Raw genomic sequence first — 23393 nt, 5'->3', positions numbered from 1 at the left:
TGTCTGAAACACAGAGATAAAGAAAAACAAGAGATTTAAGAATTAGGAAGCAAAACAAAATGAAAAAAGAGAGAAATGATCAGTAACTCGCATAAAATAGGACGTTAATGGCAAGTGTACTTTTATTCTCAGAGTCTACTACCCAGAGACTGCAGGGAAGTGTAGTGTACTAGGATAAGCAATTGTAACACGCTGGCTTGGACTAAACATAGCATTACCAACCATCCATAAAAGGCCTGTACCAGATAATATTAAATAGCCAGTAATACCTGACTGTGGCTTGATGATAGCACTGATGAAAACTGTTGTATTAAATACGCATTGTTTTTTTACAGCGATTGAACACTGAAATGTTCAATGTCAGTCATCAACAATGATGTAAAAGTGCGTTCGGGCTGTTAGTAAAATGCTTTGGTATGAATTAACATGAAAAGCACTATGATTGTGATTTGACATTAGATACATCAGATACACATTCTATGAAACCTACAAGAGATATTTACACAAATCATCTTTGCATGACAGAAACTGTAGAATCAATGTTAAAATCATTTAGCTTGAATTATGTAATGTGGCAAAGGATCATATCCAAATCATATACAAATAAATTGGATAAAATAAACTGATTGAGAGGCTGAAAAAAGCAGGTAAAAGTGTGGATACAGAACGTCACATGAAAAGAATAATAAAGAATGACTCATTATGCTGGTTCTCTCTCACGCTCTGTCTGTTCTGTCAGGTTTCTCTCAGTCTGAACCCGACTCCTCTGAGCTGGGTGGAGTGCTCACTGCCTCCTCCTCAACATCTGAGCCCTGGGCCAGAGACAGGAAGAAAGAGGGAGAGACAGGTGAGAAATGAAAGCATTTTTGATCATTAGCCATGATCCAATCAGTCAATCTGTCACCGTGATCCATCTGCCTTGAGTTTCAAGGATAATACCAAAGGTTTTTCCAAATTTCTACAATATTAAATGGTTAAGAATTTACTGAGTCAGAACTGCTTACAGCAGTGGTGATACGAAATAGACATCTGAGGAGTTTAACTCCTCCAAAAGCTCATTCACAGAAAGTTTCATTACAATAAAATGCTTGTGAATGCACTACCTAATGACAGACAGGTTGTTTTAAGACTGTTCTGAGATAATATTTTTGCCTAAAATGTATTTTCAAAATCTTTTCATTGAAAAGAGGTACAAGCAGGGCATGTGAGGTGAAAAAAGTGCCCAAAGAAAACGTATTTTTCAGATTTACCTGTTTTACTATGATAAAATTACATATAAAACTCAGAAGAAGTTCACTGGAGTATCTGGATTGTAAATAAAACGTTATATGTGTGTTGCAGATATTAAGACCCCTGGTTCCTATCACCACTGTAAAGAAATCAGTAAAGAATCATTTCACATCAAACCACTCTGAATGACTTTGTTTACTTCTCTAAGTCTGATTTATGCAGAAATTAGTGGGATTTCCCTTTAAGTAGAGACATCAAAGGTACGTCACAGTATGTTCAGTTTGTATTCAGAATCGTAACCTAGTAGCAAGTCATATGGTTATCTGTGTGCCTTTGCTTCAGTGCAACATACGTATGTCGTGCCCTAAATAGTGCATATAATGAACATTTTAAAAAGCCACTGAGTTAGTCAGAACGCCTGCATTGAAGCCTAAACTTTGTGAAGTAAGGGAATGTAATAAAATTGCACTCCAGTAAAAGTTGTGGTTATTGTATATTGTTGTCCTTAATCTGGACACAGAACTGTAACTGGCAACTGTAACTATTAATAAAGAACAGAATTTGTTTGAAACTGTTTTTTCGCCTGATGTATGAGAACTGAAACACGAGATTTTCCCGAGACCTGAAGCTGTTTTCCTTGATGTGTTCAAATCAAATCAAATCATATTTATTGTCACATCACATATACACAAGTGGAAAGTGAGTGAAAAACTTGTGCGTAGCCCCTTTACAGAATTTACAAAAATATATATAAATATCCAAAAAGAAAAATAAATTTATATATATATATATATATATATATATATATATATATATATATATATATATATATATATACTGACTCTGAATACACACATATACACAATATACACTTATATTGCTCTACTCCAATGTACAGTTGTACAGTAATAAGTTATGAAATAAAACTATGAAATGTGCTGTTGTTCACATTCGGTATGCGCAGTTAGTCTGAGGGAGATAATAAACGAGATGCAGATTCTCAGGGAGAGAACGCTGATATAGAATCTTCCGGATTGTACAGGATATAGATAGAAGATGTAGAAGATGTCAATCTACATGTGTAAGTACAGATTTGCTAGATTGAAGGTGTTACGATGTGACTGAAACCTAGACGATCGCGGATGAAAGGTTAGACGATTTATTCGTCTAGCTAGCAGCCAAGGAAACAAAAGAGGGGCAAAACACAAAGGAGTCGTCAAAGTACAGTCCAAAAGTCCGATGACTAATCCACACAACCAGCAAAAGTACCAAAAGGGAAAGGCAACAGACGTAGTCAAAAAATACGATTCTAAACGGTCAAAATCACAGTTTTAGAGAAAACAATACCTCGCACTGACTGATTCTCAGAGCCAGGCTTAAATGCTCTGCTCTAATGAGGCACAGGTGACATTCATCAAAAGTGTGGGGATTGTGAGCGCAGATAGGTGCGCGTGCCCGAGTCTGGAGTCACACGATCTCCCAGGGTGTTCTGGGAGTTGGAGTTCACTCGACGAGCTGAATGCGTGACAGAAGGTGCAGTAAGATCAGAGTGAGTCTGTTGGTTGGGATGAGGTTTAGATTCGTACATGGAGATGATGACAGAGATGCAATGACAGTCCTATAGACCGATACACCAGCACTACTGGCTGTTATTGTTATTGAACTTAACAGTTACATAAACATTTTTACCATCGCTGGGGCGATTACATTTACAGCATTTGGCTGACGCTCTTATCCAGAGCGACTTACAGTTTGATCGTCTTACACAGGGAGGCGAAGGTGGTGTTAGGAGTCTTGCCCAAGGACCCTTATTGGTATAGTGTAGGGTGCTTGCGCTGGTGGGGGATTGAACCCCAGTCTACAGCATAGAAGGCAGAGGTGTTAACCACTACACTAACCAACCACTATTACCATGGTCATTGTACTGTCAGCAGGCAAAGGCCTGTATAGATGTGTGTCTGTGTGTGTTTGTACTTTGCGTTTGCGTCCTTTGCCCCGGTCAGATTCAGATGAACTCTCTTCACTGGAGATGAACTCTCGACTCTTAAAGCTGTCGTTCCCAGCTGGCCTTTCCTTCTCTCTCTCCCTCACTGCGCTGGACTTCTTCTTCTTTTTCTTCTCACTCTTCCCTCCCTTCTTCTTCTCCCTTCAGGAAGAGAAAGGCAGAGAAAAATGAACACAAAACATCAAAAATGACTAATAGTTGTTTTCCCATTATAGTCATTAAAGCTATTATCAGGCTCCGGAAAGCAGTGAAAGCTCCAGCTGTGCCACGTGCCACATATGTATTTTTCATTAGGTGGGTCAGACAGCAAGGTTTGTGCTGATGTATGGTGTATATGGCAAGGAGGCATCTTTCTAGTCAAACAGTAGGGTCAAATGCTTAGCCTGCTCCTGAAAGCGAGGCATCAGCAGATGAAAAGGCTGCAGTGGCAGGATTCGCACTGTAATGTGCATTAAATTTAGGTTTCTGCAGCTTTACTTTTGACATGCGCAACTCTGTGATTTCATTAACGTGTGTACATGTTGAAATGCTTGATTCCATATAAAAAAGTCAAATTATTCTAATCTATTAGCAGGTATTTCAACCTGGACTGGGGGACTACCTGATGCAAATATGCAAATAAACATTTTAGGAGCAAAGGTAATTTTGTTACTGCCTTGACTGAACACCAATTTACACGTGTGTCCAAGTTTTGAGCTGACCTATAACCATATGAGGAAACAAATATTCTAATAGTACAAATATTGCATAGTACTTCTTTGAGGATCCTGATGTGCCTCCACCACCCTCTCTGTATTCCTTCATTGCTCTCTCATACTCCTTCTTAGCCTCCTCTGCTTTCCCTTCCCATTCCTGTGAGTGAGAGAAAGAGTAAAACGGAGAGAAATAGAAAATGTAAAGATTTAAAGATTCAGCAATCTATTTCAACCAAACGCAGGCATGTGGTAACCTCACGGCATGCTTTATAGCCAATAATAATTATGTTGGGAAGAGGAGTGATAGAGAATCAGAGAATAGAAATTTTTATATGTTTTATACGTTATACGTTATACATTTTTCTTGCATTTTGTATTTCTCAGAGAGTAATATAAACTGCAAGATAGCACTGATAATATAAGTGTGGTCTACAAACAGTCATGATTAATTTTTACATAATCTTTTTTTCCATTCTCTCTTGGCTGTTTTTGTGATTGTGCCTGATTGTGATAATACCGATATATGTAAAATAGCTGTTTTGATCGGTCGTATCAAAGGTGGAATAACACTTCTTTTTAATGTTTAACAAAATACGAGTAATATTTGAAGAAAATATTTTTAGATATGGTCTATGCCTTGGCACAACAGATAAAAAGGAGTATGTGCAGAAGAAAAGAGAAATTGTTCACCTCCTTCTTGTCTTTGCTCAGTTGCTTCCACATCTCTCCTGCCTTCTTTGAAATCTCCGTTACAGAGATTCCAGGGTTTTCTGCCTTAATGCGCTCTCTACTAGAGTTCAGCCAAAGCATGTACGCGCTCATTGGCCTCTTGGGGGCGCTACTGTCCTTCATCTTCTTCTGCACACATGCACAGGTACACACAGACGCGTAAAGATAAACAACATCATAACACACCGCTAGTAAGATTACAGCTGTGTTTACTCAACACGATTCTTATTTGCTCTTACTGGGGCTGTCGTGATCATTAAAGTTTAGCTGACAATTGACTGTCATATCAATAATTAATGATCTCTTTATCTTGTTGTTTGCAACCATTAAAAACAAGTCTTAATGCCCAAACTGGCTGAATTGCCACCTTACTTAATGGCTATGTTTTCTACACACAAGTACTGTACTCATACAACTGTCTACAGTCACAGAAAATTAGAGAGGGGCTCTGGAGTGGTGCAACTGGCTAAAAGAGATGTATCCCATCAATCTGACAATAACGCTGTCTTGTGTGGCTTCATGGAGCCCAAGGAGCAAAATCTCTGCAAATTCTGTATGACAACTGATATCATTAGGTCATTATAAGTATGTTTAATCACATACACCTAAAACACAAACATAAAACACTAACTCAACCGAACAACCAGATTCGGATCACCTTACTTCAATAAACGAATGTTAAAATTGTGTTTCTGTTTATTATTCATAACAATATAAAAAGTAATCTTCTTGTTGGAATATTCAAACAACACAATAGTGAACATACCCATCGGTATGCTCTAACTCTCTAAATGCCTCTCCTCCTCTCACCTCTTTCTTGCGTGTTTTCTTCTCTTTCACTATTTTGGCCTTCTTAGGCGGCTTCTTCTTCTTTTCTTCCTCACTCTCTGCATCATCACCGCTACTCTCGCTGGCCGAGGCCTTGCTGTCATACCTAAAATACACACACACACACACACACACACACACCATGGAAACACGCAACAGATTATCTACACAATAATACAACATAAACCTCATCAGTGAGAACACTCTTCAAGTGGGGTAAAAGATTTTAATCAAAGCCCCTTACTCTTCTGCAATGTCCTCATCTTCCTCTCCAGGGTTAAATGATTCATCTGTGGAGGGAGAATGAGTTGGCATTACAAACTGCCAGACAGTGTGACGGATTTCATTGCTCACTTCAGCAAAGAGACATCTACTTTGACAGGCAGCATTTAACTGACTGACATGCGAAACAACCAACCACAGTTATTTTTGTGAGATGTGAAGGGGCAAGAAATCGCCAGAGTCGCGCTACAACGAAGACAAACATAAACGAAACACAGTAGCAAACAGTGGCTCCTGGAAAATGCTGTGTTGGCAACAAAAGAAATCATCAGAAAACTCCTGAATACCTTTCAAAGACAGGATCACAAACTTTTTACAATTCAGCAACTACATTGAAGGCTGCTGTCATATCAGTATAACAGTATAAGCTTGCTACTGGTGACTAAGTAGTTTTTAGCGTGGTAAAAAACAGCACTGCAGTAACACTGATGTGGTGGTGGTGTGTTAGTGTGTGTTGCACTGGTATGAGAGGATCGACACAGCAGTGCTGCTGGAGTTGTTAACCACCTCAGTGTCCCTGCTGGACTGAGTTTTCTCCACTGAGCTACTGTCTCTACAAGGTGGACCAACAAAGTAGGAGTGGAATGACTGAGAATGTAGAAATCTAGACAGGCGCTCTGTCTTGTAGAAAACCTACAAAAATTTTCTTTATAAATTGACAGTTGATTTTTTTTTTTTTTAGCCACCCCCACCTGGTCCTTTTCCTTTTGTGTTATTAGTATGCAGAGAATGATGTTTGTGTGTTTCCTATGAGAATTAATAAAAAGGTACATTTTAGATTACAAGACTGGTGGGTCACCATTCTACTGTGCAATGTTGCGTGCACAAATATTATCTGCATGGAAGAGCAATTCGATGGAAACTTACCTGTTACCTAATCTCAAAAGTCAATGTCAAAAGAGGCCAACAACATCTAGATAAGCCAAAGGCATTTTGGAAACAAGAATTCAGGACTGATGTAATAAAAATGTACCTCTTTAGTCACAATCACCAGATGTATGTTTGGAGAATAAAGGAGTGCGTTTGATTTGATGAAAGGAAGACCTTGCAAACTGTTAAAACATGGATGTGGTTCTTTTTTTCATGCTTTGGATTTGTGTTGCAGCCAGTGACACAGGAAACACGGTTAGACGGAACAATGGATTCTACTAAATATCGTCAAAATCTGAAAGTGAATGTGACACATTCAGTCAAAGAAACTGAAGCTGAACAGAGGCTGACTTTTACAACAGGAAACAGTCCAAGCATACCTCAAAATCTACAAACTACTCCAAAAAATATATCAAAATAATAAAATGATCCAATACAAAGTAACTGTGCATCAACATTTGCAAGAAATAATTGAAAGTTTGTTGCACAGTTTATATCTGACATGTGACTCTGCGGTGGAGCTTTTGAGATTCAACTGACTGTGACTTTTGTCTCTCTTCTGCCACTTACCGCTGCCAGCCTCCGAGTCGTCGCTGTCGTTGGCCTCCTCTCGGATCTTTCCCTCCTGTTTCATGCGCTCTAGGTAGGCATCATGCTGGTCGTCATCTGAGTCACTGTACATGTCGTCGCTGGCCTTCATGCCCTGCGTTATGGGAATTACAACAATTAGATCACAACCCCAGAAATACTGTGAAATGCACTAAACTGCTACTGCGCAGTGATTTTTGAAAAAGTCACATTTTCCCATTTCTAGATAACCAAGACATGTTAAATGATGACTGCATGATTATAAGAGATGCACCACATACACACACATGCTCATCTGACTCCAGCTTTCACAGGGTTAGTGATTCTAACTCCATTAACTCTCACCTTGGGCAATAACAGTAGTGATTGTAGTAAAATCATTCTTCTTATTAAAACAAACACACACACAATCACATAAAAATGACCTAATCTCTTTAAAAATCATCCTGCAATGGTTGTGTTCATATCATACATAACTGATATTTACTTGCACAGATTCCTTGACATCTAAACGGGTGCCATGGTTCACAGTGCAAGACAGAGGAAAGTGTGAACTGAACACAACCACTGTGTTGCATGGCTGTTAAAACCAGACCCAGCAAGTCGAGAACCTTTGTGCTTAAGGAAAGCGAGCACATTTAGCCCAGTCCATTCCAAGCGATAACAGACATCAGAACATAGATTCTGCAGATTGTGACTTAGTCAAAAGGCAATATGTTTACCCTCACAGCAAGTAAGTAATCACACAGCAAGCATGCAATTGAAAGAGCACCCAAACCACTCCAAATCACAAGGTCCATACCAACCTTTTTCTACAGGAACACACACATACACAGAGCACAGAGACACAGAGGAGAATGAGTGTTTGTCTACTAAGGAAAACAGACATCTATGGGATTCACAGTCTGAAGATAAGACTACTACCATACTGAAATGAAAGCATGTGACAGATGAACTGAAGTCCAAATGATGTACCTCTTTGAAGCCTCTGTTTTTGATGCTGAGCTTTTTAGCATTGACAAAATCAAACAGCTTCCCATACTCTTCTCTACAGAAGGAAGAGATTGGCAGAGAGAAGTTACTTGAGGACCAACACAGTGAAAGGTTTGATACCAATTAACATTGTGCATACTGTATGCCTAATAAAGCATTTTTTTAATTAGCTTCAACCATCAGGTTTTAAGGAATTTCAAACAAACATACTTATGTGATTTGTAACATATTGTTTTCTATAAAAATGGAAAAAGAAATATAAGTAAAGCTTTTTAGGTCTTGGTTAGCTATTTTGGCTGACTAACTAGCTACATTTTGGGTAAGAAAAACTGCAAATTTGATTTTTAATAGAAAATTTTGTTCCATATGTTCCATAAAGATCATGGGTCTCTGGTGCCAGCTATTATAAGATATCATCATTTGTATTTTAAGGACACCTTAGCTAACTTGTATCTTCATAATGGTGAATGAGCGCTGTAATCTTGAATACTGAGGCACCTTTGAAGGTTAAGTAACAACTCAATTCAGTGAAAAAAGGCATCTTTCACAAACATTAAACCAATATGCTACAGAGTGCTAATATCTTATTAATCCCTAATGTCTGTTGCGCACACTTCAGTTCCTCACTCTCATAACTACATTTATACACATACACATAACAGAATTTATCTGCCCAGTATATTCCAGTACCAGTAACTACTACGTAATAAGCCATAATATGAATTTGAAGTTAATTAACAAGACTTGCGTCTGAGAAGCCAAACTTCCATTTGTAAAGATACATGTAACTGTAATTGGAATATAGTTATTACCTCTCTATGCTGCTGAAAGTGTACTGGTTACCCTGTTTGGTCTCAATTTCAAAGTCAAAGGAGCGTGTGGTGGTGGTGCCTCTGGCAAAGTTCACGCAGGAGATCTCCTCAAAGCGCAAGTGGACTGGAGGCTTGTGAACATAGATGAAGCCTCTCTCCAGAGGATACAGCAGCCCTGAGCTGGCCTTATATGAGCATGTAATACACTGAGCTCCAGAGTGACTGCAGAGAGAAAAGCATGAGAAAAGGTGAACTGATAAGAAAATGTGTGAATATTGTGAAAGAACACTAAACATGCATTGTGTGTGTGTGTGTGTGTGTGTGTGTGTGTGTGTGTGTGTGTGTGTGTTACCCCTGGAAGTTTCCAGGTACTGTGATCTTCCTGTTGACCAGAGCCTTCATAACCCTGCTGACCATCTCATAGAGTGAGCCAGACATGTTCTTGTTCAGCTTTCCCTCAAAGCGCCTTTCCACCTCCTCCCTACAGGGGGTGCAAATAACAGAAACAATACAATGAGCGCATATAAGACTCAACGATACATAATTAAACAGAGCCGTTACTGAACACTTTTAACTGCACCTCTTTTTAGCTAAATGTTTTACAACCACTGCCTCTGCTGTCTATGTCTTGACCATTTTGCCAATATTCCTTTTATGATTTTCCGCTTTTCAGCTTTGGACATTAACGTTTATTATCTCTCTTAATCTCTTCTCTTTCCCTGGCTCACTCACTCGCTCATGTTGAGGGTGAGGTTGATGTCCTCTTCCTTTGAAAAGAGCAGGATGAGAAAGTGGTAGCGGGTTTGACCTTGTTTAATGGGAGGATCCAAACTGATCTAAAGGAGGAGAGATAAGAAAAAGCAGGCATGAAAAAAGATCAGACCAAAACATTTGTAGGTCAGTGTCACGACTGGCCCCTCCCAGTCCTGACCATGTGCTTCTTTGTTTTGGTTTTTAGTCTGGCCCCTTGTTTTGTGACTCCACCCTTGATTGTTCCCTCCTGTTTTCCACCTGCATCCGGTTATCCCTCGTTATCCCTGTTTGTATTTAAGTCCTGTGTTTTCCTGAGTTTCTTGCTGGTCTTTGTTTGATCGTGTTTGATCGTGTTTGATGTGTTGGATTTGTTTGGTGTGTTTCTCTGTTGTTTATCCTGTGTTTCTCATCATGTCTGTTCCCCGATCTCTTCGTCTTGGCTATTTGAACCTGGACTGTTCTGACCATGACCCTGGATTTGCCCTTAATAAAAGTCACTTATCTCCACAAATGCGTCCGCCTCCTCGCTCCGTGTTACAGAAAGACCAGCCTACAGAGGACACAGCGGGTAAGCGGCACACTGGGATGTGGCTGAAACTCCGGCTGTTTCCACGCAGCCCGAGTTACCCGCGTTGCAACGCCGCCAAGCCAGTGATAGCAAATCCCCTGGCACTGAGGGTACTTGAGCATCTCATCGGTCCCATAGGAAGGCGAAGGACCATCCCGTTTTCGGTTTGGACAAGAGCTCAGGTAAGCACCTTGGGTCTGCCCGTCTTGAGTAATGCTGGAGGAGGAGCGACCTGCAGTGCAAGACTTGGTCAGATGGAAGGAACCTGCAGATAACCCTTACTGTGGTACTTCCCATAGCTCGAGTGAACCTTGGGAACGGCCGAGAGGGTCCTGTTTCTGCTTGTTCCTCCAGGTTGGTGCAGCTGTCTCCAGCCCGAGTTCCTGATCCCGTGGCCACACCCCGTGGCAAGCCTGAACCCATGGCCGTGTCCCACGGCACTCCCGTGACTCCGGACCCGCCACCAGTTGCTGCGCCTCTGGACCTGGCGCTAGTCGCTGCGCCTCCGGACCCGTCGCCAGTCGCCACGCCTCCGGATCCACCGCCTGCCTCCATGGACGTTGCTGCAGGCTCGCCTGCCTCCGTGGACGTCGCAGCCCCTTTGTTCCTGCCCGTCCTGCCCTTACCTGTGTCTGCTCCCCGTGGGTCTCCTGTTTCTCCTGTGGGCCTCTTGTTTCTCCTGTGTCTGCTTCTGTGTCCCCTGTTTTGTCTGTCCCTTCGTTTTTGCCCTCCTCTGTTCCTGGTTTTGTCTTGTTCCCTTCTGTTGTGTCTGTGCCCATTCCTGTTCCTGTGGTGGTTCCTGTTCCTGTCTCTCCTTCCGTTTCTGTTCTGGGTTCGGTCTGTGTGTCTGTTTCTGTGCCTGTGTCCGTTTTGGTTCCTGTTCCTCTCTCGTTTGCATGGTCTGTCTTGCGTTCTTGTTTTCCTCGTCCTGTCATGTCTGTCATTATCCCTCGTTATCCCTGTTCGTATTTAAGCCCTGTGTTTTCCTGAGTTTCTTGCTGGTCTTTGTTTGATCGTGTTTGATCATGTTTGATGTTTTGGATTTGTTTGGTATATTTCTCCGTTGTGTTCATCCTGTGTTTCTCATTATGTCTGTTCCCCGATCTCTTCGTCTTGGCTATTTGAACCTGGACCGTTCTGACCATGACCCTGGATTTACCCTTAATAAAAGTCGTTTACTTCCGCATATGCGTCCGCCTCCTCGCTCCGCGTTAGTCAGTTGAAAAAGTTCACATTGAAATTATGGATTTCCATAACACAATTCAAGCAACCAACAGGGAGCAGTATAATATTTTAAATTAAAAAACAATATTATAGTTTCCTAGTTATATACTACAAGCGTGTGGTACCAGCCTGGGGAAAGGCTGGCACACACTGACTGAGAAACCCAGCGAGAGCTCAGAGACACCACACACACACACACACACAAATACCAGAGAAAGTTAACCAGACCTATAACTCAAACGTCTACTCAAAAGCTTATTGAGTCCCTTTTGCACTCTCAGTGCATGTGGCTGAGAGGTCAGCATCCTTTCTCTCACGCTAGAGACAGCCAGTCTCCTCCCCATACGAGTTCCTGCTGTCCGCAATCAGGAGAGGAGCACTCACCATGTACTAGCTGGACTCCACCTATCCACTGCCACAGTGTCCATAGCTGTAATATAGTGCTGTTGCATCACTTTTAATATTTTGTTTACTGGCTGTTAATGATCATTTCTAAGCGTACACATTTGTGTAGTTGTCTTTTAGAGTAAGACAGAATCTAGACAAAGAAGCATAAGGCCTACATCTAAGAGTCTGATCTGCAGTTGAGACGTCACAAGGGTGACTCTTATATTACCTAATTCAGTATGTTGCATTCTTTAAAGTAACCAGAAAACTCTGAAAAAGTTTACATAAAATTAACATAAAATTCATTGTTAAAGCAGTGTCCTCAGAAAGCAGAGCATAAAAGATTTTTATCAGAAAAATAAGAACTGATACTGACCACAAAGAACATCTGTCTCTGATCTTTATGGGGGAGCAGGAAGAGCCGCAGGACCGTGGTGTAAGGGATCTTATAGTCAAACGTCTTACCATGCAGATGCAGGAAGGTGGGGTAAATACGGATATCATACCTGCCGAGGGAGACAACCAAGAAGACGCACATGAAATCACTTCATTTCATTAGATTACTGATATTCAGTGTTTGACATCAAGACACATGCAGAGAGTAAAATGGATGAGCTTATTTAGAAGAAGGGTGGCAGTTTGCTGAATTTGCCTTTTGACCTTCTCCTGCATTTGGTACCAGACCTGGTTTAGGAGGCTGAGCTGGATGATGTGTTCTGAGATGTGCTTGTACAGTGGTAGTACTCCCAGTCTTGTTAATAACTTTCTGTACAGATGGCATGTAACACTGTTAACATCTGGTAGGTCTCTGGATTTGTTTGGTCTGAAACCAAAATATTGCCAACTTGGCACGAAATATTAGAAGCCAGCCCAGACATAATTATAGAGCAATTAAATTATCATCAGGGAAAAGGCTCAACGCTTATGTGTGGTACTTCATAACTGAATTTGGATCACAATAACATTGTTTATCATGGTAATTCCGAACATCTCAAGTTAAATCACAAAATGTGATGAAAATATGGAATTGTACCACCAGCGGAAAGGGAGATGAATTACATATCCTAAAACGGTGACTAACTTATTTAAATAACAACTGGTTTTAAAAAAGAGCTTAGCAGACAGTTATAAAGTTATTTATATCCACTGGAACCATCATCATCTTCCATTGTTTGTGTGATAAAACTTTGCATAAGATTTTGTTGAGCCAGTATGTTTTTCTGCAAATCATCGACGTCGTATCATTAACATTGTAAACTAAAATTGCATAATATTATGTCAAAAAGGCACCTATTAGGCATAAGGACCCATTGGTATATGTACCTGCCCCTGGGTGTAAGACACTGCAGCTCTCTGAAGATGCACACAGCGTCTCCTGTAGCCTGGATCACGTCAGCCTTAGAAAGAACGTTCTGAGCAAATGCCTGAAACAGCACCACATTAAAGCATTCAGTGCTTAGTGTTAAGGACATCTTTACTGTTCCTATCTGTTCAGATCTTAGAAGAAAATGTGCTTTTTAAAAGATACAAGCTGTGCAATAATGCTTTAGGGAAAACAGACCATGACTGAGGAGAGCCTCAGTCTGTAAAATACCTGCTTCAATCGTTATCATTACTAACACACTCTCTTGCACTTTCTTTAGATTGTTTCCACCAGATCCTTTTGGTGGAAAAGTGTACCACCTACTGGTTACATTGAGTATAGTAAAAATCACTAGTCTCCTAGGTTTGGCTGTGAGACAACCTGGTGCACACAACTCACCACATCAAATAGGCATGCATATGACTACAATGAAGAAAAGGCTTTGAACTGGCATGATTAAAATGTGCCAAATGGTTGCACATCAATCAAATGTATTACACTAACACAATAATTGCCAAAAGAAATAAATTCAAAGACAGCCGTTTCTTAGATGTAACATATTTTCTTTGAGTGCAACAACTTGAAACAATAAAATCCTGAACCATGTTTCGTACACTTATGAGTGTTTTGAGTGAATTTTAAACTAACTAACTCTGACCAGCCTAGACGACCAGCATATCATCATTTTCTGGCCAGAGGCTTCAGTGATGGACACAGCAAGCCAGACTGCTCGTCAGCTGTGGCTGTAATTTCATATACAAAGGACATGAGTCTTTGGTTGCTGATTTCTGATTGGTCTAATTCATTTACAGGCAGTTCACAAGCTCCAAGTTATTAGGTTATATTTCTCCACTTAAAATTTAGGCCAACTGTGGTCATAATTAAAATAGCAGCTTGTGCTCTTTGAAAACTACATACTTTCAATTATTTTTGAAAATCTTTACTTTTTCAGCTCTAACCTCACTAAAAAGTAAACACGAAGCTTTGTCAAAAACCTATATAAACTATGTCTTCTCTACTTTTCTTATAAAGTCAAGGCTTTTTTTTTCCCCAAACACAAACTCTCTCACCTCCACAGGGTCAGCCCCTTCATCTCCTGTAGTGGGTGGGACATAAAACCGCACTTCCATGAGTGACACCTCTGTGTCATCATTCTGATGAAACTCAAGAGTGACCTCGTTTTTTCCAGTTGCGCACTGGGAAACACTGGCGAGCGGAATCTCAAACACAGGGCTGTCGCTCACCTCAAATGACAGCAGGGGGCCTAGTGATCACATACACAGCTAAATTAACATTTACAGAGAGTCTTTCTTTTAAGGACACTTAAAGTTTCACGGTAAACCCCAGCGTTGAAGTTAATTAAATGATCAGAATGGTAATGATCTTGGACCACATAATACGTCTTTATGTGTTAACGATAGAGGCAGCTAGTCAAAAAGAAGGTCAGGCTCAATGTTCAGGTCTCGTATCCAATGACGTTCTGATAAAGATATGATTACAGGTAACACACTGACATGCACAGATGACACGTCCTTTACCAAGTTTTAACTGAGTTCTCTTTCAATTCTCTCCCAACTCATTTGCAAATGTCAAACTTGTCTGCCTGGGGGCGGCTGAGACTTCTTTTTCTACACGCTGCATGCAATTACACACTCTCACCAGAGAGGTCTCCAAATACCCAAAACATAAACTGTGCAGCTTTAAGTGTTCGGGTAGCGCTGTCTTCAGTCAAGGGTTTGCAGCAATGCACACAAGTTAATGTCGCTGAAATGTGTTCACTGTATGTCCTGCATAGCATGCATCTCTTGAGTTAATGGTGCACATTTAATTTAAAACAATCGGTTGTGCGATTTATTTTATGATTAAATTTAAAAAAGCTAGCTGCAACTATAATATGATTTGGGGTCAGACCAAAATAATTCAGTCATAAAAAATCCGTTCGCAAAAAGCTGCAAATCATTTCATGGTATGAACTTCCACTGACCATTGAATTTAGCAGTGCCCCAGTTCCAGCCTTTCACACACATGTCCTTCTCAGTCAGCTCCACTTTGTAATTGGCTTTGAAGTATTCTGAGATTTTCTCAAAGTCCTGCAGGAACCATAAGAAGAGAAACAGGTTAGACTACAGACTGGCATTGCAGGTCTGCACAATATAGACAACATGTAGACCCGTGGATTTAGAACCACTCCTCAGGAACCCTGAGACGGTCCACATCCCAGGCACACAGGCAAAATTATGGGCTGTTTGGGGGTCTCTGAAGACTTGGACTCACCGTGTCCTTGAAGCCATCGTATTTATAGACGTGTCCAGTGGTGGTGCAGAGCTTGATGCCATGACCCAAGCAGACTCTCCTCCAGAGGGCCTGACTGAGCTCTGGGACAGAGATGCTGTCCACCTTCCCTGTTTTACTGCTTTTGTACACCACTGTCTGCTTACTGAATCGCAGACGTCCATCATTCTGCAGTAAGACAGAGAGAGACAAGGAAAGAGAAACAAGAGAAAGAGAGGAGGTAAACTAGTGCTAGCTCAAATTATGGGGTTATGACAGTAACAAAAAAATACTATAAATTATGCGCCTATATTAGGAAAAGAACATAAACAATCCGAAGAATGATAAAATGCAGTAAGGCTTTTTATTCAATATTCACTGTGTTGCACTAAATCCAGTTAAATGGGACCAACTTCCTCTTTATAATGAAACATGGAGCTGGTCAGTGTGTCCTACAAGAACTGAGAATCTATGATATGATCAAAAAGCATATTGCATTGTACTGTGACTTAATTTATCACAATAACAATACAAAACACACACACACACACACACACACACACACATATATATATATATATATATATATATATATATATATATATAAACAAACAATATATAATCCCCTGCATTATTTACTATGTAATTACATAATGAAATTTAAATAATTTTGCAAAACCACAACAATAACTAAATGAACCAACACTACTCCTACACATGCACAGAGTTACATGTTTGGTTGTGTTTTGTTGCAAAATGCACTACAGACAACTTTCAAGAATTTCCTTTTTCATAACAGTGTTGGGAGGAGGCTGTAAACACTGAGGACAGAGCAATTTCAGTCATGGGCAGTCGTGGGCTGGAGGTTCGGGACCCAGCCTCGCGACCGGAAGGTCGCCGGTTCGATCGCCAGAGCTGACAGCACATGACTGAAGTGTCCTTGAGCAAGACACCTAACCCCCAACTGCTCCCCGGGCGCTGTGGATTAGGCTGCCCACCACTCCGGGCAAGTGTGTGTGTTCACTAGTGTGTATGTGGTGTTTCACTTCATGGATGGGTTAAATGTGGAGGTGAAATTTCCCCGCTGTGGGACTAATAAGGGTCTCTTAATTTACGATTATTACAACCTCTATTAGAGAAATAACAATGTTTTCCTTTATATGCCAACTGTTACTCTTTTCAAAAACTCTTCAAATTGATGCAAACTGATTTAAAGCACTTTAGCAGGAAACCCTTCACCTATAACTTCAAATGCGTCCTCTTCCAATAGAAACGTCCACTCACCCAGGAACCCTTGACCTCTTGATAAATATCATTAAACTCCAGAGTGTCACTCATGCCAGCGGCTTCCCTCACACGTCCCAGTGATGTTCAAAATCTGTAACAGTGGGAGGAAAATGAGAAATCACACAAATCGCGCTGCGTATTCAAAACCACTTGTTTATCACCATCTTCATGCTTTTTATGTTGCTGGTGTCTGGCAAACTCCTGGAAAAGTGGTCTGAAATATTTCTGTTGCTTTAAGCCCAGAACCACCTGAGCTGCTGATCAGAAAATCCCCAAATACTGGGCCAAAACGTGAGGTCAGAACAGCTGGTCTGAAAAGCCACTGGTGCTGATATGCTGTCTGGACATGCTCTCAGCGGGCTGTGGGGGCAGGGAAGACAGGGGCGACACACAGCTCTGAAGGGGGTCACTGCTAGATGTGCAGGAGTCCAGCTGGTCTTTGTTCTCGCCGTGAGAGTCCAAAGTGTGGAGCTCTTTAAGCTGAAGGTGAGGAGCTCTAGGAGCGGCGAGCTCAAGGTGATTGAGAAACACACCTGCCACAGTAAAGAACAGCACAGGCTGCACTAGGAGGACGTACAGCTACACATACAGCGTACAGTGTAGCACATATCATATATATATGTATATATACATATAGACACAGCCTGGCCGTTCACAGCCTCGCATAGTGACACCGCAGACCAGCGAGCTAACAGACACCGTGCGGCTAAAGCTCGCTAATGGCTGGTTAGCGCTGAGCTAGGTGGCTACTGAGGGACGCCGTCTGTCACACATCCTCAATGAAGCGGCGGAGCACTTTGTCAGACATTTCTGCTCGTTACACAGAGATATAGTTCAGGCTGAAGTCCGCAGCTAGTAATAAACAGCATTTACTGAGCGGGTAGGAAAAGGCTGGCGACATCCAAATCACGCGTGACTGGACCTGCTGAACCGGTTCACTTCAAAAGAACCGATTCAGTTCATATGTTTCAAACTTTCTGTAGGGGCTTCACCGCGTTCAGCTCTGCGCCCTGGGCTGAATATTGAATATTTCTAATGCAAATCAAACAGTAATGTTTCTCAGCTTAAGCTTAACGAGGATCACCACACTGTACGTTGTCAATATATGTAAATAATATGGAGAGGAAAATCTCAGAATTCATTATTTAAGTCCAAGTCTTGAGCTTTTCCTTTTTTCCCCCGTTGATATTTCTGTCTGCTTTCACGTTGCACTTCTTATAAAGAACATCGAGTCTTGAATACTGCTAAGTAAGTACAACTTTATTTATGTGGCACTTTTCCAGAGCGACTTACAGTTTGATCATTTTACACAGGTAGGTGACGGTGGTGTTGGGAGTCTTGCCCAAGGACTCTTATTGGTGTAGTGTAGGGTGCTGACCCAGGGGGGATTGAACCCCAGTCTACAAGGCAGAGGTGTTACCCACTACACTAACCAACCACACCATCATAATCATATACTCAAATAAGTAACGCGCACAATTAAATACTCAAAAGGACATAAGAGCTCAGTGATGTATGCTGGAGCCTCGTTATAAGAGCCTGATAAGTAAGCATTAAAATCTATTCTATAACTTACTACTACTACTACTACTACTAATAATAATAATAATAATAATAATAACAATAATAATAATAATAATAATACGATTGCCATTGTTGTCGTTCATAATAATATCATTATTATTATTATTATCATCATTATTATTATTATTATTATCATTATTATTATTATTATTATTGTTGTTGAAACATTCAATCGGTTGAATCATTGAATCTTTTGAATCGATTCATTTGATCGGGTATACTTGGACGGGCATGCACGTCATACGTACTGAATGACCACGCGTCAACGCAATCACGCAGTGTATGTAGCCCTGCCCCTTCCTCTTGTTTTGTAAACGACAAGTTAAAGTCTTTCTGCTGACCATCGTCCGCGGCGTTTCCCCAGTTCACACTTGTCTTCTGACCCAGAGCTGCAGGTGGGTGTTGTGCAGTCTAGTGAAATGTGCACGCGCATGAGAGCTGAGATTGTGGTTATATATGTTAATGCAGTCTAGTCTGAGACCCAGGAGACGATACGCGAAGCTGGGCGTCGTGCAGCACAGTGTAGAGCCCATGTGTGAGGGCCAGTTCAGGTATTATTCTGATCGGATACTGTAGTGGGTAACACCTCTGCTTTCTACGCTGTAGACTGGGGTTCAATCCCCCACCTGGGTCAGCACCCTACACTATACCAATAAGAGTCCTTGGGCAAGACTCCCAACACCACCTTCACCTACCTGTGTAAAATGATCAAATTGTAAGTCGCTCTGGATAAGAGCGTCTGCCGTAAATGTAAACGTATTATGAGACATCAGTTTATTTAATGTCAGTTTTGGTTCCTCCTAGATATGACAGCCAAACGAGGCCTCATTACGGACACATTTAAGGTAGTGAAGAAACCAAGAAGGGATGACAGAAGAGACAAGAAACAACCTTCACCCGCTGCAGGTGAGTTTGTTTGTGTGTTGTGTGTAGTTAGAATCATATTATCGTTATATATGTGTGCATCAAAATGCATCAACCAAACCTCATTGTAATATTTAGTTAGTAGTTATGTTATTACCATGTCTCAATACCCCCTTAGATCCAGAACCTCCTCGCCCGACTGAAAGAGAGACAGAGCTGCAGGAGCTGAGAAAGTTTGACTTGGACTGGCGTTTTGGGCCATGCACAGGTAACAGAGCGATTTACCACTGCTGGTTTTCTTCTGGTCCAACATACGTACAGAACAAGCACTCATGTAATGAAGGACCAGGGAAATTATATCTACAGGTATGAAGTTTTACTATGGATCTTGACGTCCATCCTTGATTTCTGATAGTCTTCAACTCTCTGCATATTTGAGTAATTCTCATTAGGGAGTAGGCCACAAATGGAGGAGGGGTGGGGGGGTATTTAGCGACACTGTAATACACGAACAACCCCTGAACAAAGGAAAGAGACATCACTCAGACAATTTTTTAAGAAGCACACAGTTAAAGACAGCAGGTTCTTGGAATGTTGCTGCCCACTTATGCAGTGAAAGATGACTAAATACTTTCTTTTACCTCACTTGTGGAAATGAGGCTCCAGATGCAGTAAAACAGAATGTTCTTTCCATGGTATACATACTTTTAGTGTTCAGCGTTTTTAGTGTTGGTGTTATTATGTGTACACTAGAAAAATCAAGTTTAGTGTTGATTGCTTCTTTAAAGCTTTCTTACCCGATTTCATGAAGGTGTTTTGGCTTCCATCTGTGCCTCTCAGTAAAATCTCGCTCCTCATACACACACGTGTGCAGGGATCAGTCGTTTGCAGAGGTGGGAGAGAGCAGCACTGCATGGGCTGGACCCCCCACAGGAGATTAAAGACATACTGCTGAAAGACAACATGGACCCAGAGTATACTCATTGGTACTTTGAGCAAGTACACACAATCATGCATACACATATACATTTACCCCAGGTAATATGACACTCAGAAGTCTACAAATGCACGTTGACACCTGGTGTATACTTGATATGTCTGTTACTGTCAGATATTTCATAAATCCCATTCTCGCTGACATGTGTTCATGACTATGACATTTTTATTTTTGTTCTGTTCTGTGTTTCAGCCTCTGGCGTGACTACCCCTTGTGAGGAAAGAGTGACACTGTTTGAGAAGAGACAGGATTGTGAGAACGAATGATTATCATGTTTGTTTGTTGCTGTTAATCCAAGTTTTGAGCTTCCTGTTTTTTTTTACACTACATTTTTAGTAAAACCCCTTTAACAAAAGCTGTGGTCATTAAGTCTTTTGTTCTTGACTCTTTAAGATCTAAGCCTAAACGTGTCAGTGTGGACACACAGTGAGCTTTTCTTTATCCATTTGTAATATATTACATTATGATCAAGTGACCTTCCCTGACTCAGCACAAACTCAGCCTTTCAATTAGGTCAGTTACTGAACACACATATTCCATATGAAAGTTGAAAATAGTGTGCAAAACAGACTAACACAGAATGCCTTGTATATATCGGATGATATATTTAATCTCCAGAGAAAATCAGTGCCAGTAGATGTGACACTCTGGAACAGCAGCAGCCTAAGGTCACCATGCACAGTGGCAAACGTCTGTTAGATGGGTGCAAAGTCCTGCAGCACTGGGCTGTGGAACACTGGAACTGTTATCTCTGAAATGATGTGGCTCCATCCAATACCTTTGGACTGATTTGGGAGTTTGTGATTGCGAACTATTCATCCGACATCAGTAGCTGACCTCACTAATGCGCTTGTGGCTGAATGCAATCAAATCCTCAAGCAATGTTCCAACATGTAGTGTAAAACCTTCCCAGAATAGTAAAGGCTGTTACTGCAGCACAAGGGGACAGGCTGCCTATCAATACCCTTAAATTTCTAGAACGAGCAAGCATGTACTGTAAACTTTGGAACATGTTACAATTTAGAGCCTGTTCACACCTTGTATTGATATCAGATATAAGCCACATTTCAGCATTTACCTGCATTCTCCTTATTATATGCTGAAACACTCAGTAATGCTGAATGGCCTCTGAAATAAAAATGTGTTTATCAAACTACAGAAAACATAGTAACACCGGAAGGAAGCAGGGCCTGTTATAAATTAGATAAACCACAAGCACACGATGCTTCAATATGTAGATAGCACTAAAAAACCCCAAACTTCAAACAATTAACTTTTTAGTTTGTGTACATATTCTTATATTTATTGCATTATTGACATACATGAATAAAGTAATCAATATTCAATTAATGCATTGTTACTATTATATAAACATATTACAATATTCATAACAATTTGCTCTGGGTCACAAATTTGATTTGTATATTTATAGCTCTGCATACAGATTTGAGGGCGGTCACCTTACGTTAACCAATTCCAGCCAATTGTGGCAGGGTTGGCACTTTGTGGTCACTGAAAGCGTTTTGCTCCAGAGATTCAGACCAAAGTTAACCCAGTGGTGCACCATTCCTCTAGCCACTTTTAAACAATTCATTAACAGAGATTATTATAAAATGTGTTAAAGAAAAAAAGGGATTGAGAGAGAGAGAGAGAGAGAGAGAGAGAGAGAGAGACAATGAAAAAGAAATAACCTGTTCACAGGAACATGACATCACATAGTGTCATGGTCAGATAAATATAGTCTCACATCTGTACAAGAATGAGTTCTTTAGAGAGTACAATAGTAATTAGCAACAGATATAAGGACAGATAATTATGGCTACTTAATTGGGTCACTTTTGCCTTGGGGCATCCCTTACCCACCCCCACGTAGAGTCCTCACTGTCAGTGTTGGATTTTGTCAGATTATGCGCAGCACCACGTGGTTCATATTTACAAATGCATGAGTCCCAAGCAGATTGCAGAGTGCAAAAAGATCTGTGAGCTTGACCCCAGGGCACATATGGCACAGTCTCCTTGTCACAACCAACTTGTCACGTAGCTCTTTGGAGTGTACTCAGGCACGGGGGTTTTCAAGTACAGGCCTGAGGGACCACCCCCTGTACAGTTTCAAATGCTCCTTAATCCAGCCCACCTGAGCCCTTCATCAGCTGGTTCAGGCATTTTTGGGGCAGGGAATATTTAAGGGAGACGTTCATAGATATTTCAAAATTTCTGTATAAAAAGTCTCTAAGATCAAAATCATCCAGAGTGGTTTGATGTCAAATGTACCGTTATTCACAGTTGTACTGATAGGAATCAGATTAAATGTTTAAATGTTTTGTCACACAAAATGGTTACCAGTATGCTGCCTGATGCCCAAGACATTGTTTTACATTAAAACTTGTTTATTAAAATCAATTCATGGAGGAGAGGGACATGCAGTGTGTTGTAAGAAAAAAATGGTACCTTAAGATTTTCTTTCCAGATTTTCCACAATCCTACCACTATCTACTTTACATAAATGCAACCCCAATTCCGAAAAAGTTGTGACATTGCACAATGTAAATAAAACCAAAATGCAATGATGTGCAAATCATTTAAACCTTATATGTAATTGGAAATAGTATAAAGACAATATATGTTGAAATTGAGAAATTTTATTGTTATATGAAAAATTTATTGCCATTTTGGATTTGATGCCAACAACATGTTCCAAAAAAGTTGGGACAGGGGCAACAAAAGACTGGGAAAGTTGGGTAAATGCTAAAAAAAACACCTGGAGATTAATTGGCAACAGTCCAGTAACATGACTGGGGATAAAAGAGCATCTCAGAGAGGCGGAGTCTTTCAGAAGTAAGGATGAGGAGGGGTTCACCACTCTGTGAAAGACTGCACCATCAAATAGCGCAACAACTCAAAAAGAACGTTTCTCAAGAACTTTTGCCTTTCATCATCTACAGTATATATCATTAAAAGATTCAGAGAATCTGGAGAGATCTCTGTATGTAAGGGACAAGGCCAAAAACCAGTATTTGCTGGCCGTGATCTTTGGTCCCTCAGGCAGCACTGCATTAAACACAG

General features: G+C 40.8%; 2 protein-coding genes across 5 annotated transcripts; one reads left to right on the top strand and one right to left on the bottom strand.

Moving 5' to 3' along the window:
* Window positions 1-100: 100 nt before the first annotated feature.
* ssrp1b (structure specific recognition protein 1b) lies at window positions 101-20149 on the bottom strand. Of its 4 annotated transcripts, none has more exons than XM_017710178.2 (19): window positions 20131-20149; window positions 16883-16976; window positions 15602-15787; window positions 15312-15417; window positions 14398-14591; window positions 13288-13388; window positions 12341-12470; window positions 9765-9868; window positions 9385-9513; window positions 9033-9254; window positions 8203-8275; window positions 8034-8039; window positions 7210-7342; window positions 5732-5777; window positions 5470-5593; window positions 4621-4788; window positions 3990-4087; window positions 3205-3376; window positions 101-812 (listed from the first exon to the last, which is right to left on the bottom strand). In XM_017710178.2, the coding sequence occupies exons 2-19, from the start codon at window positions 16934-16936 to the stop codon at window positions 747-749; spliced, it is 2112 nt and encodes a 703-aa protein (XP_017565667.1). In that variant the 5' UTR covers window positions 16937-16976; window positions 20131-20149; the 3' UTR covers window positions 101-746. The 4 variants fall into 4 exon arrangements, with proteins under 4 accessions (XP_017565667.1, XP_017565664.1, XP_017565665.1 ...); XM_017710175.2 differs by lacking the exon at window positions 20131-20149 and adding an exon at window positions 17135-17816; XM_017710176.2 differs by lacking the exon at window positions 20131-20149 and adding an exon at window positions 17759-17798.
* pold4 (DNA polymerase delta 4, accessory subunit) lies at window positions 18728-20685 on the top strand. The gene is made up of 5 exons (XM_017710181.2): window positions 18728-18864; window positions 19274-19375; window positions 19512-19601; window positions 20208-20319; window positions 20523-20685. The coding sequence occupies exons 2-5, from the start codon at window positions 19276-19278 to the stop codon at window positions 20545-20547; spliced, it is 327 nt and encodes a 108-aa protein (XP_017565670.1). The 5' UTR covers window positions 18728-18864; window positions 19274-19275; the 3' UTR covers window positions 20548-20685.
* The last annotated feature ends 2708 nt before the right edge of the window (window positions 20686-23393 follow it).

This window comes from Pygocentrus nattereri, chromosome 5 (genome assembly GCF_015220715.1).
Source record: "Pygocentrus nattereri isolate fPygNat1 chromosome 5, fPygNat1.pri, whole genome shotgun sequence".
NCBI classification, from domain to species: Eukaryota; Metazoa; Chordata; class Actinopteri; order Characiformes; family Serrasalmidae; genus Pygocentrus; species Pygocentrus nattereri.
The sequence above is the reverse complement of the archived record's forward strand: the minus strand, read 5'-3'. Positions and strand labels throughout refer to the sequence as shown.

Coding starts and splice junctions, on each gene's coding strand:
- pold4 (XM_017710181.2), top strand. CDS start 19,276: ATGACAGCCAAACGAGGCCTCATTACGGACACATTTAAGGTAGTGAAG. Junction 19,602..20,207: donor GCGTTTTGGGCCATGCACAG/GTAACAGAGCGA, acceptor ACACGTGTGCAG/GGATCAGTCGTTTGCAGAGG. Junction 20,320..20,522: donor GACCCAGAGTATACTCATTG/GTACTTTGAGCA, acceptor TCTGTGTTTCAG/CCTCTGGCGTGACTACCCCT.
- ssrp1b (XM_017710178.2), bottom strand. CDS start 16,936: ATGAGTGACACTCTGGAGTTTAATGATATTTATCAAGAGGTCAAGGGT. Junction 9,514..9,764: donor CTCACCCTCAACATGAGCGA/GTGAGTGAGCCA, acceptor CACCCCCTGTAG/GGAGGAGGTGGAAAGGCGCT. Junction 5,778..7,209: donor CGACTCGGAGGCTGGCAGCG/GTAAGTGGCAGA, acceptor CTCCCTCCACAG/ATGAATCATTTAACCCTGGA.